Here is a 26,856-nt window from a genome sequence, read left to right on the forward strand (position 1 = left end):
TCTGCAGGAAGTACAGAGGAGAGAAGACAGGGCGCAGAGGAATGACAAACACAGACCCACTGGGGTTATCTGGCGGATCCGGGAAGGCATGCCTAACTGCAGGGTGGAAGGAGGCAGTCTGTGGGCTTCCTATGCGCATCCTCCCAGAGCCTGGTCATGTGTTTTGCCAGCTCCTGAAGTCGGTTGTCACGGAAACCAAGCCTTCCAACTAAGCATCTGGAGGCGACCTTCTTGTGTGGGAGGAAGGGTGGTGTGGACAGTTTCTGAGATGGAATTGGGGTTTTGTTTCTGAGAGCTGGGTTGCAGAGGGCGGGGTGCTGGCTGCCTGGGTTCTATTCCAGGCACGGCAGTAGATTGGCAGTGTGTGTGAGCAGCTGTGGTTGGTCCCCTAATTGGTATGTGCGCCTGTAAAGCTCTGAAACAGAAACGCGTGGCTTCTGGTGGGGGAGAGGGAGGAGGCAGGCAACCTACCCCCACATCCCCAGCCATACTGGGGAGGCAGCTGGCCCAGGCTCCAGCGCTATTTAAAAGGCTTTTATTTCCAGTTCTAGAGCCTGCCAGAATGGGTTTGTGGTCCTCTTCAAGCCCCTCATTGTCTATTCTGGGTCTGTTCATAGCTTGTAAGGTTCCTCTGTGTAGGTTACAGCGTGCTCAAGTATGGCTCTGAGCTGCAAGTCACCTGGAGCATGACCTCTGGCTTCTCACCTCTGCTGGCAGGCTCAGGTTTCTGTCCCCCTCTTCCCCCACATAAATTCCTCTAATCTGCAGTGTGGTTGGTCTGTGGCCACCAAGGGGGGGCGGGCAGGGAGACATGAAGAGGGGAGATGGGAGAATCTTCCCTCAGCAAAAGAGCCACAGGTACTGCCAGGACCTAGTAGTTCTTGACATGTGGGGGTGCTAGGAGGTGGGGAACTAGAACTGAGTTCAAGAAAAGGGTTCCAAACCATCAGGCTGCCAAAACAGAACTGGGGCTCTATTCCTTTGTAAGATGCAAATGTAAGGGCAGAAGCCTAAGCATGGTGTCTGTCTGGCACATGTTAGGCAACTTAAACTTTTTGACAATGTCAGATCAACCAGGGATTTGGAAAATAGCTTAAAGTCACAAAGGAGGAGGTAAGGTAGTACTGTTTCAATGCTTTATTAACAGTTGGAAACAAACCCAACAAACTGGAGGTGATGACATCCCAGAAGCCCAAGAGGCAAGGGAAACAGGTTTGCATTTTGTCTTTTTAAATTTTTTATTAAATGCATCTTAGCAAAAGTAGATTAAAAAAGAAAGGGTCAAAGCCCCAGATGTCAGCAGGGAAGAGGAGGGACCCAGGGGAGCAGCCTCCCCCCCCACTCAAAGGAGATGCTGTTGCCCCTTCACACACAGACAGCTGTAGCAAACGGAACCTTTGTTCCTGGCCTGAAGGCCTCCCTGCAGGAAGCCTCAGGTCTCCTGCGTTCCCCCCTTTGCTCCAACAACTTTAATTCTGGGTCAATCCTGAGCAGTGTCATTCTCTCTCCTACCTGGGGGTGGAAGCTAAAAGCAAAGGAGGGCAAAGTGTCACCCTGAGCCAGAGAATCTGAGCTTCCTGGAGCCAGGGCCTCTGAACAGTCTGGCCTGCCCACTGTTCATAAGGGAGCAGGGGGACGCTGTGTGGCAACACTACTCACTTGCCCAGTGTCCAGTTAGCATTTGCACATTTGGCTTGATAAATATATTAAATTTTTATTAAAAACTCTGTGGTCTCAGAGCTCCCACCACTGAGGCCTGGTCCACCTCTACCAGAGAAGAGCTCTTCCTGCCCCAGAACTAGATGATGGGAGAGAGAATCTGCACTGGACTTCAAGGGCCCAGAAGGCTTTAGGGTGGAGGTGGAGGTCCAGGGTGTTGTTCAGGACTGAGGCCTGTGGGGAGAAACCCCAGGGACCCCAGGACCTGCCATCAAAGTCTCCTACATTATGGAGGGGAAAGGGGGAAGGGATAGTTATTCTCTTAAAAAAAAAATCTCATATAAAAATAGATCCATTTGCAAAACAATTTCTCAGCCAGGAGGCTCCACCTCCCATTTCCTTGGAAACAGAGGGTGAGGTGTTGGGATGGTCACAATAAAGCCCATACTCCAGAGGAGATGCACCAAAGCTCCGGGGAAGATGTGAGGAGAGACCATGGCTCAGTAGCCTGGGGCAGGTATAGAAGGTTCACAGAGGCAGGGTCATAAAACATGGCAGCAGGCTGGGGACAGGTCCCACAATGTCTCTATATCCTGCCTGCCCACAGGCTCTGGCCTAGGCCATCGTGGAACAGATCAAGTGGTCCAGGTCCTTTTTGTTTTGGGAGGCCCTTCCCATGAAGGTTTGGGGAGGGTGGGGTTTGCCTCCCCACTTCTCTGGGCACGGCTCCCAATGTCACACCACTAGTAATAAATAACAGTAACCGGGAGAGGGAAGAGCAGAGCAGAGGTGACAGCGATGAAAGGAGGGATACAGCCTAAAGGTTCACAAGCCCCATGCTGTTCTCAGGGCTAGAGAAACCACAAAAGAAAAGCACGAACCCAGCAAGATTGACCAAAGTGAAAGCCTACTGGAAAGGCAGGGGTTGAGAAAGCAGGTGGGGCCTGGTCTGAGAGAAGGCCTCAGAGTGACAGAAGACCGCTGGGGTTAAGGCAGCAAACACGGAGCCTGCTTTGGTAATACAACAGCCAGGGCGGGCTGGGGTCAGGCCTCCCCACACTGCCTTTTCCTACTGGCCTCCAGGCAGCTGAAGCTGTGTGTGATGTACAGAGAGCAGCAGGCCAGAGAGTAAGACAGGGTCAAGGTAGTGGGAGCAGCCACCCCAGAGGAATATTTCCGTGACCCTTTAGGCACATGCTGCAGGGCAAGACAGTCTGGGGCTCCACTAAGGAAGCTGCTGGGGCCATAAGACCCAGCTTAGCTTGCACGGCCAACCAGCTCCTTGGGTTCTTCAAGGATTGTGGGGACTCCCTCATTGTTCTTGGCAACCTTAGGAGGAACAGTAGTCATGGCATCATCCTTGGTCAGCTCCGAGGCTAGCAGAGATGTGACTGCACACCCAGCCTTCCTGTTGGCTGCAAAGAAAAGACATGAGAGATCTTGTCCACAGAAGGCCCAATTTCTAATCCCTTTCAAACTCTGTAGCAGACATTCCGCCCAAAGCCATGCAAATGTGGCTGCACGGTCTGGTTCAGAAGGCCCTTCTTTGAAAGAAAGAGGGGCAGAGACCTAACAACATGTGGAATATACTTCCTAGGTGCAGAGAGCAGCATGTGGTGCAGGCTTTCCTGTGTGAAAACTGTACACAGGTTTGAATATAGCTAGACAGAAAAAATGTGATTCAGGCTTGTTAGGTAAAACTTAAAGAGGAATGAAGTGCCCAAAATCTGTTTACTCATCATAGAGTTGTTGGAATTAAATAGACTCAGGCTTAGTAAAGAGTAGTAGTTTTGTTCTCTTGGCTGTTTTCAGGAATCTCCTAGGCCAAAACCATTTCAAGTCAGACCCGGGGAGGCCTGTCCAGCCTTCAGTAGGTTGCTGGGGGCAACTCCTGCAAAGCAGAGCAGCAGCCAAGCGCTGACGTCAAGTGCACGTCACACTCCCATGTGTACCCCTACCCCCCTTCCCTCTCCCCATGCCCACATGCCCACATGCCCAGCTCTTCCCCACCTCTTCAGGAGTAGCAGCTGGGAGACAAATGCCAAGGGCCCTACAAGGTATGTATGTAGGGGTGGGGGTGAGTGGGTAATGAAAGGTATGTCAGCAAAGGCAGAGCTGCCGTCAAGAATGGTGAGGACAGGCCCCTACAAAGAAATCTCATTCCAATGTGTTAAGGGATGGTGACACTCCAGTTGTAATCTTAGAAAGAGAAGATCCAATTAAGCCATGAGTTTCTGTTCTCACTGCTGGGAGCCATCCCTAAGACTGTCACAATTTATGGAATGCAGATTTATGGCCCCAGTATCTTCATTCAACACAAAGGCAGTTCCTTGGGACCATGCCCATCTCATGTTCTCTGCTTCTTCCCATGCCCTACAAAACAGCACAGAAAGACCACATGTACACAAAGAGCTGCCTGCCTGGGTCAAAGAAGCCAGGCACAAAGGCTAAACGTGCTATGATTCCATTTCTATGAAATGTCTAGAATGGGTACATCCAGAGAGACAGAAAGTAGATTCACGATTGCCAGGAGAATGACTGCCAGTGGGGATGGGGGTTCTTTCTGGGGAGGTAAAAATGTTTTGGAATTAGTGGTTACACAAACTTAAAAATATACTGAAACCACGGGATTGTAGACTTTAAAAGGGTGAATTCTAAGCATTTGATTTATATCTAAAAAAATCCAGCTTTTGCTGGGTCATGGGAAAGATGAGTGGAGAAAGCAGTACCTCAGCCTTACAGAAGAACAGCTTGCTAAATGATGGGGGCAGCTCTGGGACAGGCGCAGGAATGAAGAGGTCCAGAGGAAGCAGTGAACAAAGCGCTCATAATACCTTTGCCTTGTTTGGACCAGCAAAAAGCTTTAGGCAGCATAGAAGCCAAACAGGGGGAAGGCCCACCCTTTCCCTAGAGAGCCAGCACTGCTGTGTTCACACAACAGGCCACCCCTAGGTCAGGGAGCACACTGCATGCCCACAGGTTACCAGTGTATAGGTCTCCTCCTCCTCCAACTCCTCCTGCCAGGGGCACAATGGACTGTCTAACAAGAGGAGAAAGAAGAGTGAAGGCCCTGACTGAGAGGCACAAGGGCTCACCCTCTGGTTCCAGGTGGAAGGTATGTGACCTATACTCCAGGTGTTCCACACAGGCCACTACTTTGACTATAAACATGTGCTACCGCCTCAGTGACTGGGGTGGGGACAGTGTGACTAGGGAAGTCTACATGTATGTGCTTAGATCTTCTTAGCCTCAGCCCCACTTAGTTTCTGCTCTTCTCTAAATTTACTCCTTTCTCTAGGACCCTACTTCTCATGTCCAGAAAGGCAGTGGCTTGATGTCACTCAAGTGTGCCTGTGTATTTATCCTCTAGCAGTTAAGAAAATATTGCCAACTATTTGTGTGTGACTAAAGAAATGCATTTGTGTTGAAATAATTTGACTCCAGACCCCAGAGGGAAAAGAATACTGGGTCTTCAGGGAGACCTGTCCTGGGCAACATGGGAAAAGTCTGGTTTCTTCCTCTAAACTAAGTTGATACCAGTTGTACCTAATCAAGCAGTGTTTCTAGGTTTTCTAGATTCCAAAAGATTCTGATGCTTTACAGGTTTCACAAAAACTAAGAGTGGATGGTAGGTGGGGGGAAGACCAAAACTTCCCTTAAAAAAATTTTTTTTTTAGTGTTTGTTTTTGAGAGAGAGAGAGAGTGCACATGAGCGGGTGAGGGGCAGAGAGGGAGACAGAATCCGAAGCAGGCTCCAGGCTGAGCTGTTAGCACAGAGCCCGACATGGGGCCCAAACTCATGGACTGTGAGATCATGACTTGAGTTGAAGTATGACACTTAACCAACTGAGCCACCCAGGTGCCCCCAAAACTTCCCTTTTAAGCCTAGAAAGTAAGTACACAGGGATGTGGCCTAAGATGTGGCCTTTCTCAGAAATGAGAAAGCTCTTATTGGAACTGGAAAGAGAATCAACAGAACTCAAGAATTCTGGCTTCCACTCTGTCTTCGGGGCCACAATTATACTCAACAGTTTGAACAATTAAGAAAAAGTGAGCTTTCCCCTCCATTCCCTACCTTGAGTACTTGAGACTATTGACAAGTAGCCATAGAAGCAGATACATAATTTGACTATATTAGATCAAGGAGGATTATTAACTCAAAATAGAATAGTCTCACAGCCTGTGGGGAAAAGGGAACAATGTTGAAACTTGGGTCAAAGGTCTCTGAAGACAGATTCCTAGAAGTTCAGGTGGGCTAAGATAAAAACATCAGCAAAATCCACCAAGCATATTATAACTAGAAAAAGGTCAATGATTTGGAAAAAAGACATTTACATTTATAAAATGCAGGCTAGAAACTGCTACTGAAGAGGAAGTGTTCTTGTTAATAAGCTTCCTTGGGGGAGAGGAAACTAGGACAGATGAGACAGTCATTACTGTCCTAAAAGAACTCATTACTGTCTAAAACTTGCCTAATTATAATACCTGTCCTATTTTTACAAAAGCAGAGGGAGAATAAGTGGTCATGTAGGAAATACTCTTAACCTTCTATAGACAGGTAGACATCAGAAAACTCCCTGAAGCAACGGTACCGTGTCCAGTGCTCTCTGCCAGAAGGTATGAAAGAATACTCTGGCCTACACAGAGGGGTCACTGTCCTCTCCGGTCCATCAAGTAGGCTTAGTGGAAATAGCCCTGGACTTGGAATCACAAAAGGGGGCTACAGTTCTAGCTCTAGCTCTTCAGATCTGGGAGAGGAAGAGCTTATCTGGGTCTTAATTATTTTCATCTATGAGGAGGTCAGATGCTAATCACTAAGGTCTTTAGAGGCTCTCCTGACTCTAAGGTTCTATTAGTGTAGGTGGAGCTTAGAGGGAAGGAAAGGAAAAGAAAGATGAATTTCTTCCTTGATTTTTATCCCAGTGGGCAGATGGCCTGTATATAAGAGGCCACAATTCAGACATGGAGATAAAGTTGAGTCATTAAAACCACACGCTGACTCAATCGTCAGCATGAAATAGTAGCTGTAATACAATCACATGGATTCTTCCCTTTGACACTCAAACCATTGTTCTCCCACACCCTGCAGATCACAGCAGTTTACATGTCACTTTTAATGAACCGGCCCTGATAGTAACTCTCCTTTTCTAACTCAATGGTTCTTTGTATACTTTGTACTCAGTATACACTCCCTCGGGTCTCCAGAGACGGGAAGATTTTTTTTTTTTAAACCTTCCTTTAAATACTAAGGAAAAGGCCAGGGTCTTTGAGACTGGGACAGCTGGGACTGAGGAGGCCTGTGAGGCAGATCTGCTTGACAGGGCTTCAGTTTTTTGGCTCAAAGCAATTGATCACAAGGGATAGAGGAGGCCAAGCAAGGAATGGACCAGCTAAGTGCAGGAGCCACTCTAGGAAACCTGTAGCCACCAGGGCCTATTTTATAGTTTGAGAACGGGGCCTTCTGAGTCCAGCCTCTTTTATGTCTTCTCTTATTCTTTTGTCCCATGACAACAGGATTTTTAAAGCTGGAAAGGACCCAAGAGACCATTTTAGTCCAGCTCAAGAAGAAACAGAATCGCCTACAATTGTCCAAGGTACATAGCATCAGAGTTACTTGACTCTGGGTCTTTTGATTTCTACCTAGTCTGATGCTGGTCACACTCTACTGTGATAGAACCTTTACAGCTAGTGTGAGGCCAGATCACTTTAGAGGACATGAATGTACTGTCTAAGCAGGATACCAGAGTAAGTCAAAGTGTCTCCTCTAAGAGATTCTCCTAGACACCCAGAGCCCAGGAAGATTAGGTTACAGGATGGAACCAATTTAAAAATCATGTAGTTCTCTGCTGCACTATCTCCTAGTATCATTCTCCTATTCCTTCTTACCCTGGGAAAATAGCATTTTGACTAATTTGGATCCTGTGCTGAAAGGTTATGTTCCAATAAAATCCCTGCTTCCTCTGCCTGTGAGTCCTGGTTTCCTACTTGGGAAGAAGTAGAGAATGGGGCCTCCCCCACAGAGGGAAGACATTGATGTCTGGCTGCCTGTGTACAGGAAGCATCTGGCATTCTAGTATAGTTTCAGAGGAAGAGGCTTAAAAAGGGAATTCCCCACCAAAAATTTGATGCCGGTTGGCATTTAGCTGAGAGAGTCAACAGTGAGATGCAATGTACTTTCTTTTGGCTAGAAATACCTCATGTAAGGCCACATCACTTTATATGGTGAGTAGAGAACAATGTCACAAGAACCTGTAAAAACTAAACAAAATAAATACTACCAGCTGCACTCTCTACTCAAACACTGATCTGTAAGACTAAACGTACCCACGAAGTTCTAAGTCCATCATAATCACCTATTCTTGCACTAGAGAACCTCTTCTCAAAGGATGCCAAGACTTGTAAATGAGGGATTCTCCTATTTAGGGAAGGTTCAGAGGTTGTACAGAAGAGCCCTCAGAAGGGAATTTCCCTTTGGGAATTCAGAGTATGGGCAAAAATAGGCAGCAACCTTTGGGCCAGGACACTAAGTTTATGGCAGCTAGCATGCTCTATACCCTTCATCCCAGGGTCCCCTTTCCAGGCTATGATAGGTACTTTAAGCCCTACAGATACCTCTGTGTTAACAGCTAAGCGCTGGCCAAAGCAAGCTGCACACCTCCTCCTTACGATAACCTTAAAGTGTTTTCAAACAGACCTACAGAATATACCAGCCAGGGAATAGGGAACACATCTTTAACTCTCTCAAAAATAGAAACCCTTGATGACTGCCTTTTCTGTTATTCCCACCCTCAACCTAGGAAAAAAGCCATCACTCCTAGTCCCAAAGGGCCTTCGCCAGACCCAATGGTGCAAGTCAGCCCTGCATGAGGGACGGTGTTGGCTCTACCTTCTTGTGGACTAGTCTCTTAGCCACTGTGCGCTTCCCTCCAAGGAAACTTATCTACCGATCCTTCCCCCATACGAATGCCTGGATCATCTGTCCTCCTATCCTCGTAATTCTTCTTAGAGGCTCTGGTTCAACTTAATCCACTTATATCTTCTGAGGGTTGTGGGGGAGTAAATAGGGAACACAAAGGCAGTGGAAGCTAACTCACCCAAGAAAAGGCAGTTGTCAGAGACAGTTCTTCCAATGGATTGCTGCTCTTTATTATTACATGTGAGGATAATGATGCCTAACCTTCTCTGTCTTTTCTGCTTGTGAAGTTGAGTAAGGACTCTTAACTTTTCTTTGTATTTCCTACATCGAATGTACACTTTCAGTCCCACGAGACCTAGTTCTTCAGGTCAGTGCTTTCTAATATGGGAGGAAGAGGCCTCGACAACCCACTCTTGATGCAGGGCCTACTGAGAGGAAGTTTCTAAACTGTCAGAGCATCTTTACCCGTTCTTCAGCCCAAGACAAACAGCCTCACCCCTTCCAGGCCCAGGCTGGGCTTCCCCTGCTCACTTACCCTGACGGGGTCCTCTCTTCCGTCGGAATGCAGCGCCTGACTGCAGAGCTTCCAGAAGACTGTCCATCACACCTGTCTCATCGCCCTCTGTCATGAACAAAGATGGAGATGTATGCTTTTCAGCCTGAGCAGCATGCAGCATTGAGCCCCACACATAATGTATGGACTGTTGACTGGCTTCCTGTCACCCACAGTGGCTAAGGGCTGAGAGCAGACAGAGGGCTCAACCCCACAGCCCATGTTTACTTGCATCTGTTTGAAAATGGTTAAAACGTTTGGCTGCCTATTAACCACTGCAGACCTTGGGGTATTTCCTGGCAGTACCCTCCTTCCTATCCCAACTAGGACTAGCACAGAGAATTGCAGAAATGCCCAAGTCTAATTCCAGAATAAGCACACAGACTGGGATTATGAAATTAATATGGAATATTATCACTCGCTCTTTATCCTAAAGTGTTTCACTCCAGTTCACATAAACATGTCAGGGAGAGCCTGGTTCCAGTTTCAGAGCAGGGCTGAGGAAAAAAGAGAAACCCCTGATCAAGACTGAATTTCTCGTAAGTACTGACCCCTGTGGCTGCATCTTCCAGAACCAGCTCAGCATGTAAGCAGAGCATCCTGGCTGGAATGTAAAGAGTTAATGTAGAATTCTTGTTCCAGCCAGGCTCTGTTTCCATGGCAACAGCTCAGGGTGGTGAAATCTGAAACTGAAATCCCAAGGAGCCTGCAGGCTTGTTAGCTACAAGGCTGGGCTCACTGCTCCCCGCGCCACCTGCTGGCTGAACATCACCAGTGCAGGTGACCTACATTTCCAACCTCCTGCATTGCCTTGGGGACCCGGGCCAGGTCTTGCTGCACAGCCAGGTGAGTAGGTGCAGCTTTCATCCTGCATGTCAGCTGGACTCCACCTTTCCCTACATCTAGGGACAAACCCTGGCCGCCAGGGGAGAAAGGGGGAAAGTGAAAGATACTTGGCGTGGGCTTTAACAGCATTTGCAGAACAAAATGTTGTGGCTTATATATATAACTATAGGAAGGACTGTGGAAATGCTTCCCAGAAAAATAGGAAGAAAAGAAAAAAGTGTAGGCTGTTCTGCTCCTTAAGGTCCCGGGCCTCATCACAACAGGAGCTGCCAAAGAAAAGTCCTTGGGAGGAAGAGGTGCTAGAGCAGCTCTGGTCTCTTGTGCTCAGCAAAGCACTTGATTCTTGCCAGACTTGGAGGCCCTAAGAACCCCTTTACTTAGATGGCTGGTGGTGCCTCAGGTTCAAGAAGGGTGGCATCAGCTAAATTCTGTGCATAATGTATACTACAGTTCTCCTCACAGAAGGAGCTGACAGAGGCGGGGGCAGGGCATAAGCAGCAGGAAGGCAGCAGAGACCGGAAACAGAAGGCCAGTAATTAAGGCCATATGTTTCAACAAAGACATGCTTCTGGTAGTGAAACAGATTCTGCTAACGAAAAAAGAGAGTGGCCAGCTCCCATGCCCCCTCTCCACAAGTGCAATCCCTTTATAATCTGATAGGTACACGCAGTTATGTGTGCACAGTGTGGACAACTCTGCTGAAGTACTGAGGACACAGCCCTTAGTGAAAATAAGCACAAAGGGAGGGCAAGCCACCAGTAAGAGATGGGACTGGGTCCAGGAAAACATTCTGGGGAAAAGAACAGAAGATTTAGTAGAGGATACAAAGAACAGGCCAGCGGAACATTCGGATGAGCAGAACAATACGTGTTACAGCAGTCCTAGATCACTGGGGAGATGAGACCTAATGCGGGAAAACTGGCAAAGGAGAGAGTAGGGCTTGAGCTTGGAGAACTGGATCACGCATGCAGGGGAGCTGAGGTGAAAGTCCAGCATCAGGCTCTTGGAGGTAGAAGACTGCCAACAATCTTTTGCCAGGAGCTGAGCTCAGACATGAGCTGTTCTCTCTGGCCTCTACATTCTAGGCAGAGAAGTCCTGCAAATGTTCCTGTTTCAACCCATTAGCCCTTCTCCTCCACTTCTTACCTGCATTCATGTCTATGAGTTGCTCTCTCTTCTGCTGCTTCTCCAGCCGCTCCTTCTCTGCCTTCTCCTTGGCTAGTTTTGCTCGCCGCATCTTTTCCTCTGTCTCCCGCCGCTTCTGGTTTTCCTTGACTGCTTGCTGTGGAGGAAAACAACAACACGTGGGCATGTATGCACTTACACATATGCCCACCCAACACTAACCAATGTGAAGCCAACCAATGTGGAAAGTGAGAAATGTCCACAAAAGATTCAGTCCGCAGATAGCCCTTGCTCACCACAAACATATTCTTAAAGTTGTGCAGATCCATGAAGAATTCTTCCACAGACACCTTCTTGGGGTCAAAGAGGAAGTACTCTCCCAGCTCCTTATAGAGGGTCTCCATGTTACAATGCATCATCCGCAACTTGTTATACTGTTCCTGTGCGTCCTTCACAAAGCTGTGCGGCCAGGAAGTAAAGGACCAAGACCAAGAAGCAGATCCACTTCTCTGGCCCCGAAGAACACTCAGAGATGCATGCTGGCATGCACAAGGATGTTCAGCATAGCACTGTTTATAACAGTAAAACCAAGAAGCAACCTAAATATTGAAAACAGGGGAATGGCAAGCCATAAACCATGGTCCACCTACAGAAAAGGAGGTGGCAATTAAAAAAGAGGCTGTTCTCCATATATTGCTGTGGAACCTGGGCTTAAGACATATTATATTCAAAAAGAAATACAACACAGTTTTGATTTAAAGTAAATTCATGAGGTAAAAATCAGAAGTTCAGTGGAAGTGGTTACCTTTGGTAAGGGGAGGGAGAAGAGAATACATGTGTGTGTGTGTGTGTACGTACTGGAGATGGGGCAAAGGGTAAGGTGTCAGGGAAGAATTTTCGTTTATGTGCATGGGTCTTTTTTGTTTACAGAATTTTTTTCAAGAAGGAAAAATTGTCTATCACCAGATCTATCCTGCTGTTCCCCCATGGGACATTTTCCTTCCCTTCCTAAGAAGCAACTCCCTCATTTTAAGAAAGGATATAGTCATTTTTTCAACAAACTTGTCTTTCTCATCTGTGGCAGCTGGGAAATTCTGAACATCACGTTCCACATCAGAAATCTGTTTCTTCATTTGATCTAGGTTCTTTTGCAAGTTTTCAGCAGAAACTAAAGGAAACACAAAAACAGAAAGAGTTCATGATGAGTCTCAAGACCCTCAGCCTCCAGTCTTTGGGGCCCAGGCTCTGTCTGTCCATACAGCTGTACCCAGTTATCCTGGCTCTCACGCTCTCTCCTCTAGCTGTTTCCCACATTTCGGTTTCCATCTTTCCAGTTCAACTATAAATTACTTGATAACTGAACCTCCAGCCTCCACAAGGAGAAGACAGGTTTCATTTAATTTAACAAGAACCTATGAAATTCCCTGGGATCTTGGTCTCATTTATTGTAGGGCACACAGTTGAAGAGGAAGGAGATACACACAGAAATAGAGGAAGGGCAGAAATCTGTTCCCATTTCTACTGAATGCTGCTTTTTCTTTGTGTAGTTCCAGGATGATGAGGCCTGATTTTTGACAATCTAGTCCATGCTTTCTGAATAAAAATAACTGCTGACCTAGACTAAAAACACCTACCTTTCTTCCAGTTGTTTTTTAGTATTTGGGATTTCCCTAAGAAAGGAAAGAGTGCTTCCCACTTCTATACACGGAGACCTCCCCTCTGCCTGATAATCCTCTCCCCGTGGCTTAGACATCATGCCTAAACCCTCTCCCATTCCCACCTAGAATAGGCAGAACTGAAAATTATCTAAGATAAGATCTAGACCGTGTCTTACTTCCGTCCCCATGCAGAGATTTTGGGGGCCTGAAATAGCCTTCTAGTTTTGCCCCAACCCGCCCCACCTCGGCTGGCTTTCTCCACATGGGCAAGCTCATCTGGAAACTTGAGGACATCAGGATGGTCATTCTCGCACAACTCAGCCAAGAAGTGCAACAGTGTCATCTTCTGATCTGTGGACTTGGTGTCTCGAAGCTTGGGGAAAGAGGAGAAACTGTCAGTCTTGACATACCCAAGATCACCTGAGACCAACAGTACTTTGCCACACTGGGCCCCCAGAGGCCGGCAGCCTTCCCTTCTGTTGCTCTGCTCTAAACCCTTGGCTTACCTTACAGAGGAAGCTGATGTTGAAGCCGAAAGCACCGGCATTCCTGGAGCCGGCATTCATGTAGTTTCCAACAAGTAACGTAATCTCCAGGAGTTTAGAGAAGCTCTCACTCTTTCGTAACTCCTCACACGCGGCAGTCACAGAAACAATCTCTGGCTTAATATTCTCCACTTGCTCACTAAACTGTAGCTTGAAGAGGATGGCGTTGAGGCGAGGCCGCAGGCGGGGCACAGTGCCCATCTGGTGAGGAAGACAAGCAGTTTGGTACAGCAGGCAGGGAGAGGAAAAGTCAGAAAAAGCGTACAGGCTTGAGCCTCTCCTATAGGAGGCTCTGAGTTCAAGAATACCAAGCAGAGAGAAACATTGGTTCAAAATAGAAAAGAGGCAAGGAACAAGTACGATGGCTACTCTGGGGGAGCAGAGGAGCAAGGGAGTCAGGGAAGAGCTTACTACCATAGGCCTCACTCACCACCACACCAAACTGCTCCGACTCAGCCAGATCATCATATTCATCCTTTAGTTCGGAAAGCATTTTTAACTGCTCTGGCTCTGGCATCTGCTTAATGAGGTTCTGAAAGAGAGAAGGGACTGTCTCAGTTTGAGGGGGAAGAGCTGACAACCTGGGCCTCCTGTCAGCCCCCCACTGTGCCCAGGGACCACAAAGAAGGAAACATGGATTGGGGGAGAGGTAGCTAGTGAGATGGCAGGACTTTTGAAAAATATACCAGGAATAACCTAACCACCAGAGACACGGACGCTTACCCAAAGCCAGCGTTCCATAAATCATCCTCTAGACCATTATGCTAGAGGACCTCATCCTCTACCCAAAGAGGTGATGAGGCTAGTCGACCGCGATGTGAAGAGCCAATCCAGCAGAACCACCTTGCTCCTTACCTGGATCATAGACTCAGTGAGAACAGACTCATTCACCTCCAGGATGACATTCTTAATCTCTTGATAGGCCATGCGGAATGAACCCAGAAAGATGGCTGCCAGAAAATGAGACTATTAAAAACCTCCACCAGCTCCCCACTGCCTCTGTAGCTAAAATCCAAGTTCTTGAGTCCAGTGTGGAAGGTTCCCACCTCCCAGCTTTCTCTCTCATGAATCCCCACATTTTGGCATATACCAGCGACACCGTTCGAAGTACACATTCAACAAACACTGTGGCTCCTGGCCTTTGCTCACACAGGAAGATTTTGATCTTCTCTATCTCCATACATCCAAGCTACTCACCCCACTCTATTTTTAGTTCCCCACTCCCATGACTCCAGCCTCAAAGCTGCCACTGCCTTCAACTGCTGATTCTTAAACTGCCATATCCCCATTCCCCAACAAACACATCCTGTCTTCCTGTTTTAGCACCAGTCTCTACAGTGACCCCTCAACCTCATCAGAGCGCATTCACGTACTCTCTCTGGTGGGAGAGCCGACCATTCCATTTTCTCTGGATGTACGAGTTCCACTTCACCTCCACCCTCCAGTATAGAGTTTCACTCAGTTTCTACTATTACTGCCATTTCCATTACTACTATTCCTGTTTTGTTTCCTTCTCCTTCCAGTCTCTGGTCAATCCAGACCTCTCATCGCTCGCTTCTGGCACCTGGGCTAATGAATACCACTGGCAAAGACTCTGCAGATCACAGTTCATCAGTGTGTAGCGGTACCAATGATAGCGGGGGTCTCAGCACTGCGCCCTCTTGCAAGCTCCTCCCAAAATATCCTCATTCTCGCAACTGTTCCACCACTTCTGATTTTTAAGATATTGTTTCTCTTTGCTGAAAAAAACTGAAGCCACTGGTCAAATTACTTGCCAAGCATTTTCTTATGCACTGGAGGTCATCAGAGAGCCAGAATAGACAAGGCTTATGTAAAGACTGTGTGGAATTATAGAGAAGAAGCCTTGTGCCAACAGTTCTGTCAGCTTATCAGCAACTACACCCATGTACTCATCCTTTTCTTGTGTCTCAAAAGAACACGTGGCCCTGAGGACCTTTTCCTTCAGTGCATACACGTAATCCAGTTTCTACCATCTAAAAAACAAAAAACCAAAACCCTGACTTGAAACTCCTAACTGCCAACTTCTTTCCCTCACTGTCTAACATTCTAACAGCACAGCAGTCTGTTCTCTTCCACTGCCGCAGTTCTCATCTATTCTCCTGTCCCTAGAGTCCATGACAAGACTGTGAACGTCAGATGTGGTATCTTACACATAACCTACATACATGATCTCATTTCATCCTATTCATAATATCCCCATACGTCTGTAATATTAGCCTCATTTCATAGAAACCTAATATTTAAAGTTAATAAGCTATTCAAATCCAAGGTCACACTGCCAGTAATTGTTGGAAGCAGGATTTAAATACTAAAGGATTCCAGAGCCTCTGTTCTTAACCTCTATGCTACACCAAAATTATTCTTGCTTAGGCTACTGACTTTCCTCCACCAGATCCAGAGGACCTGTCCTGTCCTGTTTTTAGGGGACTCTTGTCTTCATCTGACACTGCTGACTATTCCCACTTTTTTTTGTTTGTTTTTGTTTTGTTTTGTTTGTTTTTTGGGACTTGGGCCCTCACTACTCCCATTTCTTGTAACTTTATACCATTTTTCTTGCTGCTCCTTTCCAGTCTCCTTTTAGTTCTCCACCCCCCGCCCCCACTATTTACTTGCCCCTTTAGTATCAGTGGCCTTCAAAGCAACCTCATGGCTTCAACTATGACTCATGTGCTATCTTCTAAATTCCCATTTCCAGCCAAACCTTCCTCCTGATTTCTATACCCAAATGCCTAACATACCCATCCTTCTGGAGGAGTCCCCACAGGCATCTTAAATTCTACCCTAAAAGTACTCATTTCCACCCACCACCCTGCCACCTCATTCATGTCCACTACCCACTGCTCCTTCCCAAAAAGACAATTTGCTCCTGCTGGATTTTCCTTTTTCAGTAAACGGTACCCCACTCACTAGAGTGATGTAAACCCAAGAAAATGTCTCCTTTATTCCCTCAGCCAATCACTAAGTTCCAGTATTTCTATCTTCTTAGTATCTTCTGCCTTCCTGCTCACTTTCACTACTACTTAAGTTTCCGGCCCTGATCACTTCTCATCTAGTTTTAAAGCGAGAACATAACTCATCTCTCTGCCTACAGTCTTCCTGTACCCCAGCAATCCAGCCTCAAAGTCACTGCTGAAGTAGCTTCTCCCCAAATTACACAGGACCATATCACTCATTTTCCTGATTAACATCCATTCAATAAATTCCAAAGCTCTCAGGATAAAATAGATACTTTTTAGCCTAAGCCTGTCAGGATTCTTCATGATCTGGCTTCTTTCTCTTTCTTGAAAGCTTCTTCTGCCACCACTCACCTGCATAGTCTTTACTCAGCTGTACTCAACTACTTGCAGTTTTCCAACTGCACAGTGTTACCTCGTGCTTCTGTGCCTTCACACATGCAGATCTCTCTGCTGGAAACAAGGCAGCCCACACTCTTCACTTCACTCATGACTAATACTTCTTTTAGCTCAGTTAAGCAGGACCTCCTCTCGAATGACATCTAGGATGTGCTCCTTCCAGTACTCCCCCCAGTTAATTTAGATGCCCCTTTCCCGGTGCTCTCATACACATCCTAGCACACCCCCATCAGAGCACTCATCCATCAGTCTGTGTTGTTACCATTATTTACTCTTCTGTCTCTACCAGATGCATGCTTCCTGAGGACAGGGACTGTACCTTACTCAGCTTAGTGTCCCTAGCACATAAGAGGCACTTAGTAATTTCTGAATCACTAAATTATATCTCCTAGACCATCCTTCCAGAAACTAATCTCAATTCTCTGAGTTCTGTTTTCCATATCAGTATCACTCAACTGGAAATAACAATGTCCTACTCCACGGTCGTATCATTTTCTAAAATAAGAGTTATTCTAGTTTTCTGGTCACAGAGATAATCTTGGGAAGAGGAATTATCTCACATTAGTTTCCATAAAAGGACTTACCCACAGATAATATTTAGTAATATTTGCTGTCATTGATCTAGGTCTACACAGCAAAGAATGATGTGAAAGGTGTACTGTTTTCATTCTATCACTGACTTTACTTACAGGTATGTGTATTCATTTACTTGTGTGATCTTGGCCAAGTCACAACATATAAACTTTGATCTTCTCATTTGGAAAAATGAGGACAACAGCCACAATGCAAGACTGTGAGTGGGTTTTATGGAATATATACCCTTTCATCTCTGAAACACGTGTGTAGTATGTGCCTAATCGAGACTGCAACATGGCAGAACCTCAAATATTTATATGAACAAACATTTAAATCTGTAACTACTCAGCATTACCAGGGATCCACAACCAAACAACAACAACAAAATAAACATTCATCCTGATCATCAAATAAGTACTACCTGGATCAACTTGGGGGAAAAGTTTCTGATCCTACTTTGAGAAGTACAGGGTTTACATTATTTGTTCTATACCGCAAAGTTATTTTAGATTTAAATGCAATCAAACCAGTGCTGCATTTAAAGGAAGTTCTTGAAGTTAAAAAGAAGGAAATGCACAATAGCTAGAATATTTGTGGTAGATTTTCTGTGGAAGCAATGTAAATAGTAAAGGCTTTGAAATAAAAAAATCTGAAGTTCAAATCTCAGACCTGTCTCTAACTACCTACTGGACTTGGCAAATTCCTAAAAGCCTTAACCTCTGTTTCCTTGCCATAAAACTAGATGCTAACAATCTTGTAGGTCTACGGAGGAATTAAACAAGATGCTGGAAGTTCTTACAATGCTTGGCTACATAAGGAGCTCCACAAATCAAGGGACTTGGATCCACCAAAATTAAGATTTCAGAAGAACCCCCTCACATTTCAAATAGTTGGGAACACAGAGTTACTCACAGAGATTCTGGGCTGTCTTTGAATCCAACACCTTTAACTCTTTTACTTTTTTCTTTTGCACAGATTTCTTTTCTTCTCCACCTTCCTGATCCTTCTTGGCTAGTAAGGGAAAGATTAGAAAAGCATGATGAAGGAGAAGCCACATTCGTGCCTTACTGAACTGCTGTACCAGCCTGGAATGGCTCCTCACCTCCTATTAGCAACAGTTTTCTTACTGCATTCCTTCAAAGCTAACCTTCTCTCTAACCACCCACCCTCCTATTACTGACCCCCCTACCAACTATAGTCAACATCCTGTTCCTTTAACTGTTTAACATTCCTTTAACTGTTAGCAATAATGCTTTCCCACCTACATCATATCATTTACTGGCAGATCTTTCTCTGAAGGACCAGATGGTAAATATTTTAGGCTTTACAGACTATATGATCTGTCTCCACTGCTCAACTCTACCACTATAGCATGAAAGCAGAGATAATACGTAAACAAATGGGCATGTGGTTTGCCAACCTCTTACTAGAGTTTTCCACCATGTTATCCTTTGTGCTTATTAAAAATCCTGTTTATCCTTCAAGCTCCATCTTGAATAGGAATTCTCTTTAAAAATTTTCATTTCCAGGGTGCCTGGGTGGCTCAGTTGGTTAACCATCTAACGATTTTGGCTCAGGTCATGATCTCACGGTTCATGAGACTGAGACCTGAGTCAGGCTCTTCCCTGAGTGTGAAGCCTGCTTAAGATTCTCTTTCTCTCCCCCTATGCCCCTCCTGCGTGCATACATGTGTGCTTTCCCCCTCTCTCGCTCTCAGAATCAATAAATGAACATTAAAAAAAAAATTTTATTTCCCCAAATGCCTATGCTCTCCGAATCCGCACTGAATTTGATACTTCTTTATTCTGTAAAGTTTTCCTTCTTAAATTAAACTGATGCTTTGATGGTATTTCTTATCATACCTCATTCAACAATTATTCAATGTTTTGTGACATTTCTTGTGTATCATCTTGATCTTTTTAAACCCCGTTACTTTTTTTGTTAAGATTTTACTTTTAAGTAATCTCTACACCCAGCATGGGGCTCAAACTCAGAATCCCAAGATCAGGAGTTGCACACTTCACTGACTGAGCCAACGAGGCACCCCGACCCTCTATTACTTTTTAAGTGTGGATACTTTCCCATCCCACCCACATTTTTAACTTCTGGAGCATGGACAAAATAATATTTTATTATCTCACTCTCTTAGCAGTTAGCATGATAGTAACATTCTCTAAGAAATGGGTGACACTGGCTATTGAGGAGGGCTGGGAAGCAGACAGGGAAACGGGAACTGTTCTGGATGGACAGAATTGTAAAATATTCTGTCCTTTGGTGTAACCTGGCGTCAACTCTTTTTAGGAAGCTCCATGGGAGTATCTCCACAAGGAGGGTCAAGAAATTGACAAAGCTAGTTGCTCCGAGGAGAGGAATGAGGTGCTTGAATACAAAAGTGTATTATAGTGAATAACTTCCTCATATACTGTTTGAATTTTCATTAAACCACAAAAAAGCACTATCTGGTACAAATAAATAAGAAAGACAGCAAACAAAAAAGAAAATTACATGGCAAAAAGTACCAAGAGCTATTAGAAACTCATCCTTTGGCCAGATAGTCCCAACTCAAAGAAGGTATGTGCCAGATTATTCTGGGCACTGTGAATAAAACAGCAAATGAAATGGATTCCTGCCTTCATGAATGTCATATTCTAATAAGAAGAAATAGACAATCAGTTAATACATAAAATAGTGTATTAGTCATAGTTCTGTGAAAAAAAAAAATCAAGTAGGGAAGAGAATAGGGGAATTTCATGGGGTTTGGATTGTATCTTTGGTGGGGGGGGGGGGGGGGGTGGGGATCAGGGAAGGTCCTAGAATGTGACTTTTGAGAAAAGACTTTTTAGAAAGTGAGAGTACAAACCACATGAATATCTTCGGGGAGGGGAAAGCATTTCAGGCAGACAGAACAACAAATACAAAGGCCTGAGAAAGGAGCATGCTAGGTGTGCTCAAAGCAAAAGGTCATTATGGCTACATGGAGTGAGGGAGAGGCTGGGAGAGTCACAGAGGTACTAAAGACAGATCATATAACAAAAATGAAATTATGGGTAGTGAGATAAAAATGGAAACGTAAAACATCCAGACTGTATCACAAAAACTTAGAAACAGGAAAGGAAAAAAGTAAAACTAAAGCTCTCATTTTATACAGGCAAGTAGAAAGATATGTATTCATTACTGATGTTAAAAAAACAAAAAACAAAAAAAACGGGTGCCTGGGTGGCTCAGTTGGTTAAGTGTCTGACTTTAGCTCAGGACAAAATCTCATTGTTTGTGGGTTCAAGCCCTGCATTGGGCTCTGTGCTGACAGGTCAGAGCCTAGAGCCTGCTTCAGGTTCTGTGTCTCCCTCTCTCTCTGCCCTCCCCCACTCACACTTGCTCACACGCTCTCTCTCTCTCTCTCAAAAATAAACATTAAAACAAAAACAAAAAAAAAAAAGACTCAACTTGTTTGCTTGGCAATAAAATAAAAACAAATATGTGGTATATACACAAGAAAGAAAGGGACAGGGGCTTTAGAAAACTGAGTGGATCTGGGATAGGGGGCACCAGAGCAGAATTAGTCTGCCGTGAAAATAGAGCAGGCTCAACTGAGAATGAGAGCCATCATCTGAGGTAGAACTCCTGAGATTTATGGAATTTACTTGCTACTCAGAAAGAAGGGTCAGAAAAGCAGTACTGAACCCTGGATGATGCTGAGCAGTCATGAAATTATTAATCTCATTTGGATGCAAATGGCTTCTTACTCGCAGTTATATTTATCCTTTGCCACCCATCTGTGTTTGTAAGGAAGAGAATGTTAACAGAGTAAAAAATTACATCCCAGGAGCGGGAAGTTAAGATGGCGGAGAAGTAGAGGGATTTTCCTCATCCCTCAAACATAGCTGTACTGAGTTCAGATCACTTGCAACACCCAGGAAATCGATCTGAGGAGTGGCAGAAAGTTCTCCACAGGTGGAGGAGACAGCTTGGCAGGATCGAGGCTTCCCCACCTCCTGTTTTTTTTTTTTTTTGCCCAGGGTTACTTCAACAAACAAATCAAAGCACACCTAGTTAAAGGTCCAAACGCTCCACCACTACAAGTAAGGAGGAGCTCTCCAGAGGACTGACCAGTGGGACAGAGTAGCCAAAACATATCAACAGAGTGCACGCAACATACAGCAGAAACACTTCCTGGAGCGCCAGGTCCCGAACAGGGTATGACCCCGTTTTAATATAGTAGTACTCTTAGATGCAGGACATCTAACAAGCTTTTAAAACATGCAAAAGATGGGGCACCTGGGTGCCTCAGCTGGCTAAGCGTCTGGCTTCAGCCCAGGTCATGATCTCATGGTTTGCAGGTTCGAGCCCCGCGTCGGAGTCTGTGGTGACAGCTCAGAGCCTAGAGCCTGCTTCGGATTCTGTGTCTCCCTCTCTCTCTGCCCCTACCCCATCTGCTCTCTCTCTGTCAAAAGAGTGAATAAACATTAAAAACAATTTTTTTTAATATGCAAAAGACAAGATGGAGGAAACTTAGCCAAAATGACATGATGATGGAATTCTCCCCAAGAGAAAAGTCAAGAAGAAATCACAGCCAGAGAATTGCACAAAACAGATATAAACAATATATACAAACAAGAATTTAGAGTAACAGTCTTAATACTAACAGCTGGGTTTGAAAAAAGCATAGAGGACACCAGAGAAACCCTTGCTGCAGAGATCAAAGACCTAAGAACTAGTCGCGATGAATTAAAAAAATGTTATAACTGAAATGCAAAATAAACTAGGTACAGTGGCAAGACTGAAGAAGCAGATAATAGAATGGGTGAAGCAGAAGATAAAATTATGGAAAATAATGAAGCTGAAAAAAAGAGGAAAAGGAAATTATTAGCTAATGGAGATTAGACATGAAATGAAACACTATCTGTGTATCAAAGGAGTTCCAGAAGAAGACAAGCAAGAAAAAGTGCAGATGATTTATTTGAAAAATTAGAGCAGAGAACTTCCCTCATGTGGGGAAGGAAATAGGCACCTGAGTCCAAGAGGCACAGAGAACTCCCTTCAAAATCAACAAAAACAGGTCAACAGCACGACATACCATAGTGAAACTGGCAAAATACAAAGATGAAGGGAATTCTGGAAACAGCTAGGGACAAAACGTCCTTAACCTACAAGGATAGACACACAAGGGTAGTAGCAGACCTGCCCACTGAAACTTGCCAGGCCAGAAGGGAGTGGCAGGAAATATTCCATGCGCTGAGTAGGAAAAATATGCAGCCAAGAATCCTTTCTCCAGCAAGGCTGTCATTCAGAATAGAAGGAGAGATAAAGACTTTCCCAGACAAACAAAAACTAAAGGAGTTCGTGACCACTAAACCAGCCCTGCAAGAGATCCTAAGGGGGACTCTGTGAGTGGAAAGCAGCAAAGACTACAAAGGACCAGAGGACATCACCACAAACATGAAATCTACAGATAATACAATGGCCCTAAATTCGTATCATTCAATAATCACTCTGAATGTAAACAGACTAAATGAATCAAAAGATACAGGATATCAGAATGGATTAAAAAAAAAAAGATCCATCGTATATCCTGCCTATAAGAGACTGAGGACCGTGTAGGACACCTGCAGAGTGAAAGTGAGGGGATGGAGAACCATCTACCAGGCTAATGGATGTCAAAAGAAAGCTGGAGTATCCATACTTATATCAGACAAACCAGACTTTAAAACAAAGACTGTAACAAGAGATGAAGAAGGGCATGATATCATAATTAAGGTGTCTATCCATCAAGAAGAGCTAAGAACTGTAAATATTTATGCTCCCAAGTTATAAGTACCCTAATATATAAATCAATCACAAGCATAAGCCAACTTACTAATAACAATAGCATAATTGTTGGAGATTTTACTATTCCGCATACACCAATGGACAGAACATCTAAGCAGAAAACCAACAAGGTAACAACAGCTCTGAATGACACACTGGATCAGATGGACTTAACAGATACACTCAGAACATTCTATCCTAAAGTATCAGAATACACATTCTTCTTGAGTGCACATGAAACACTCTCCTGATCACATATTGGGTCACAAATTAGCCCTCAACAGGTACAAAAAGACTGAGATCATACCATGCATATCTCCAAATCACAAGGCTATGAAACTTGAAATCAACCACAAGAAAAAATTTAGAAAGCACCCAAATGCATGGGGTTAAAGAACATCCTACTCAAGAATTACCGGGTTAACCAGGAAATTAAAGAAGAAATTAAAAAATACACGGAAGCAAATGAAAATGAAAACACCAAAGTCCAAACCCTTTGAGATGCAGCAAAGGTGGTCCTGAGAGGAAAATACATTTCAATTCAGGCCTATCTCAAGAAGCAAGAAAGGTCCCAAATTCACAACCTAACCACACACCTAAAGGAACTAGAAAAGGAGCAGTAAATAAAACCCAAAGCCAGCAGAAGAAGGGAAATAATAAAGATTAGAGGAGAATTAAACGATGCAGAATCCAAAAAAACCCACCAGTAGAACAGATAAATGAAACTAAGAGCTGGTTTTTTGAAAGAATAAACAAAATTGATAACCCCCTAACCAGATTTCTCAAAAAAAAAAGAGGACCCAAATAGATAAAGTTATGAGGGAAAGAAGAGAGATCACAACCAACACTACAGAAATACAAACTATTTAAGAGAATATTATGAAAAATTATATACCAACACACTGGGCAATCTGAAAGAAATGGACAAATTCCTAGACACTCACACACTACCAAACTCAAACAGGAAGAAATTGAAAATTTGAACAGGCCCATAAGCAGCAAAGAAATCAAATCAGTTATCATAAATCTCCCAACAAATCAGAATCCTGGGCCAGATGGCTTCCCAGGGAAATTCTACCAGTCATTTAAAGCAGTTAATACCTATTCTCAAACTGTTCAAAAAAACAGAAATGGAAGGAAAGGGGGCGCCTGCATGGCTCGGTCAGTTAAGAGTCTGACTTTGGCTCAGGTCATGATCTCGTGGTTTGTGAATTCAAGCCCCGGTGTCAGGCTCTGTGCCGACAGCTCAGAGCCTTGAGCGTGCTTCAGATTCTGTGTTTCCGTCTCTCTCTGCCCCTCCCCTACTTGTGCTCTGTCTCTATCAAAAATAAATAAAAAATGTAAAAAAAAAATTTTTTTTTAAAAAGAAACGGAAGGAAAGCTTGTAAACTCATTCTATGAAGCCAGCATTACCTGGATTCCTAAACCAGTCAAAGACCCCACTAAAAAGGAGAATTAGAGGCCAATATCCCTGATGAAACTGGATACAAAAATTCTCAATAAGATATTAGCAAATCAAATTCAAAAGTACATTAAAAGAATTATTCACTATGATCAAGTGGGGTTCATTTCTGGGCTGCAGGGCAGGTTCAATTTTTGCAAATCAATGTGATACACCACATTAATAAAAGAAAGGGTAAGAACCATATGATCATTTCAGTAGATACAGAAAAAGCATTTGACAAAATACAGCATCCTCTCCTGATCAAAACCCTCAAGAAAGTAGGGATAGAAGAAACATACCTTAATATAATAAAAGCAGTTTATGAAAGGCCCTCAGCTAGTATGATCCTCAATGGGGAAAGACTGAGAGCTTGGTCAGGAACATGACAGGGATGTCCACTCCCACCACTGCTGTTCAACATAGGGCTGGAAGTCCTAGCCTCAGCTGACAACAAAAAGAAACAAAAGGCATCCAAACTGGCAAGGAAGAAGTCAAACTTTCACTCTTCACAGATGAAATGATTAACTCTCATGGAAAACCCAAAAGATTCCACCAAAAAACTGCTAGCATGGATACACAAATTCAGCAAAGCTGTAGGATATAAAATCAATGTACAGAAATAGGTTGCATTTCTATATACCAATAATGATGCAGCAGAAAGAGTTTTCAAGGAACTGATCCCATTTACAATTGCACCAAAAACCGTAAAATACCTAGGAATAAACCTAACCAAAGAGGTTAAAGATCTGTATGCTGAAAGCTATAGAAAGCTTATGAAAGGAATTGAAGAAGATACAAAGAAATGGAAAAATATTCCATGCTTACGGATTGGAGAAACAACTATTATTAAAATGTTAATACTACACAAAGCAATTTACACTTTGTGTACGCAATCCCTATCAAAATAGCACCAGCATTCTTCAAAGAGCTAGACCAATCCTAAAATTTGTATGGAACCACAAAAGATCCCAAGTAGCCCAAGTAATGTTGAAAAAGAAAACCAAAGCTGGAGGCATCACAATTCTGGATTTTAAATTGTATTACAAAGCTGTAATCATCAAGACAGTATGGTATTGACACAAAAACAGACACACAGATCAATGGAATAGAGAACCCAGAAATAGACACAAATATATGGTAAACTAATCTTTGACAAAGCAGGAAAGAGTATCCAATAGAAAAAGAACATTCTCATCAGCAAATGGCACTGGGAGAACTGGACAGCAACATGCAGAAGAATGAAACTGGACCACTTTCTTACATGAATAAATTCAAAATGGATGAAAGACCTATTGTGAGACAGGAAACCATCAAAATCCCACAGGAGAAAATAGGCAGCAACCTCTTTGACACCTTGGCCACAGCAACTTCTTACTTGACATGTCACCACAGGCAAGATAAATAAAAAGCAAAAATGAACTATTGGGACCACATCAAGATAAAAAACTTTTTTCTGCACAGGGAAGGAAACAATCAGCAAAACTAAAAGGCAACTGATGGAATGGGAGAAGATATTTGAAATGATATATCAGATCAAGGGTTAGTATCCAAAATCTACAAAGAAGTTACCAAACCCAACACCCAAAATCAAATAATCCAGTGAAGAAGTGGGCAGAAGACATGAACAGGCACTTTTCCAAAGAAGACATCCAGATGGCTAACAGACACACGCAAAGATGTTCAACATCACTCATCATCAGGGAAATACAAAACAAAACCACAATGAGATACCACCTAACACCTGTCAGAAAGGCTAAAATTAACAATTCAGGAAACAACAGAGGTTGGTGAGGATGCGGAGAAAGAGGATCTCTTTTGCACTGCTGGTGGGAATGCAAACTGGCCGCAGCCGCTCTGGAAAACAGTCTGGAGTTTCCTCCAAAAATTAAAAAAAGAACTACCCTATGACCCAGCAATAGCAGTACTAGGAATTTATCCAAAGGATATAAAAATGCTGATTCGAAGGAGCACATGCACCCCAATGTTTATAGCAATGTTATCAACAATAGCCAAATTATGGAAAGAGTCCAAATGCCCATCAACTGATGAATGGATAAAGAATATGTGGTTTATATGTACAACGGAATACTACTCAACAATAAAAAAGAATGAAATCTTTCCATTTGCAACAACGTGGAAGGAACTAACGTGGATGGAACTTATTACACTAAACGAAATAAGTCAGTCAGAGAAAGATGTCATATGACTTCATCCATATGTGGAATTTGAGACACTCAACAGATAAACATAGAAAAAGGAAGGAAAAATAACAAAAACAGAGACGGAGGCAAACCAGAAATACAGAGAACTGAGGGTTGCTGGACAGAAGGGAGGTCAGTGGGGGGATGGATTATG

At 44.0% G+C, this 26,856-nt stretch overlaps 1 protein-coding gene and 1 long non-coding RNA gene across 3 annotated transcripts in view; one reads left to right on the forward strand and one right to left on the reverse strand.

Moving 5' to 3' along the window:
• Positions 1-1,122: 1,122 nt before the first annotated feature.
• Positions 1,123-26,856, reverse strand: part of DIAPH1 (diaphanous related formin 1) — a 103,403-nt gene continuing 77,669 nt past the window's right edge. For both annotated transcript variants that reach the window (XM_047853816.1, XM_047853809.1), the window contains 10 exons: positions 18,165-18,263; positions 14,158-14,252; positions 13,733-13,834; positions 13,264-13,503; positions 13,001-13,130; positions 12,143-12,267; positions 11,396-11,560; positions 11,121-11,256; positions 9,111-9,197; positions 1,123-3,074 (listed from right to left, as the gene is read on the reverse strand). In XM_047853816.1, coding sequence (XP_047709772.1) covers positions 2,917-3,074; positions 9,111-9,197; positions 11,121-11,256; positions 11,396-11,560; positions 12,143-12,267; positions 13,001-13,130; positions 13,264-13,503; positions 13,733-13,834; positions 14,158-14,252; positions 18,165-18,263 — 1,337 coding nt within the window. In that variant the 3' untranslated portion in view covers positions 1,123-2,916. The remainder of the gene's footprint in view (positions 3,075-9,110; positions 9,198-11,120; positions 11,257-11,395; positions 11,561-12,142; positions 12,268-13,000; positions 13,131-13,263; positions 13,504-13,732; positions 13,835-14,157; positions 14,253-18,164; positions 18,264-26,856) is intronic.
• Positions 3,407-7,256, forward strand: LOC125162598 (uncharacterized). The gene is made up of 2 exons (XR_007151093.1): positions 3,407-4,774; positions 7,174-7,256. It is a non-coding gene; the product is annotated as an uncharacterized LOC125162598 (long non-coding RNA).

Source organism: Prionailurus viverrinus, chromosome A1 (assembly GCF_022837055.1).
Source record: "Prionailurus viverrinus isolate Anna chromosome A1, UM_Priviv_1.0, whole genome shotgun sequence".
Taxonomy (NCBI): Eukaryota; Metazoa; Chordata; class Mammalia; order Carnivora; family Felidae; genus Prionailurus; species Prionailurus viverrinus.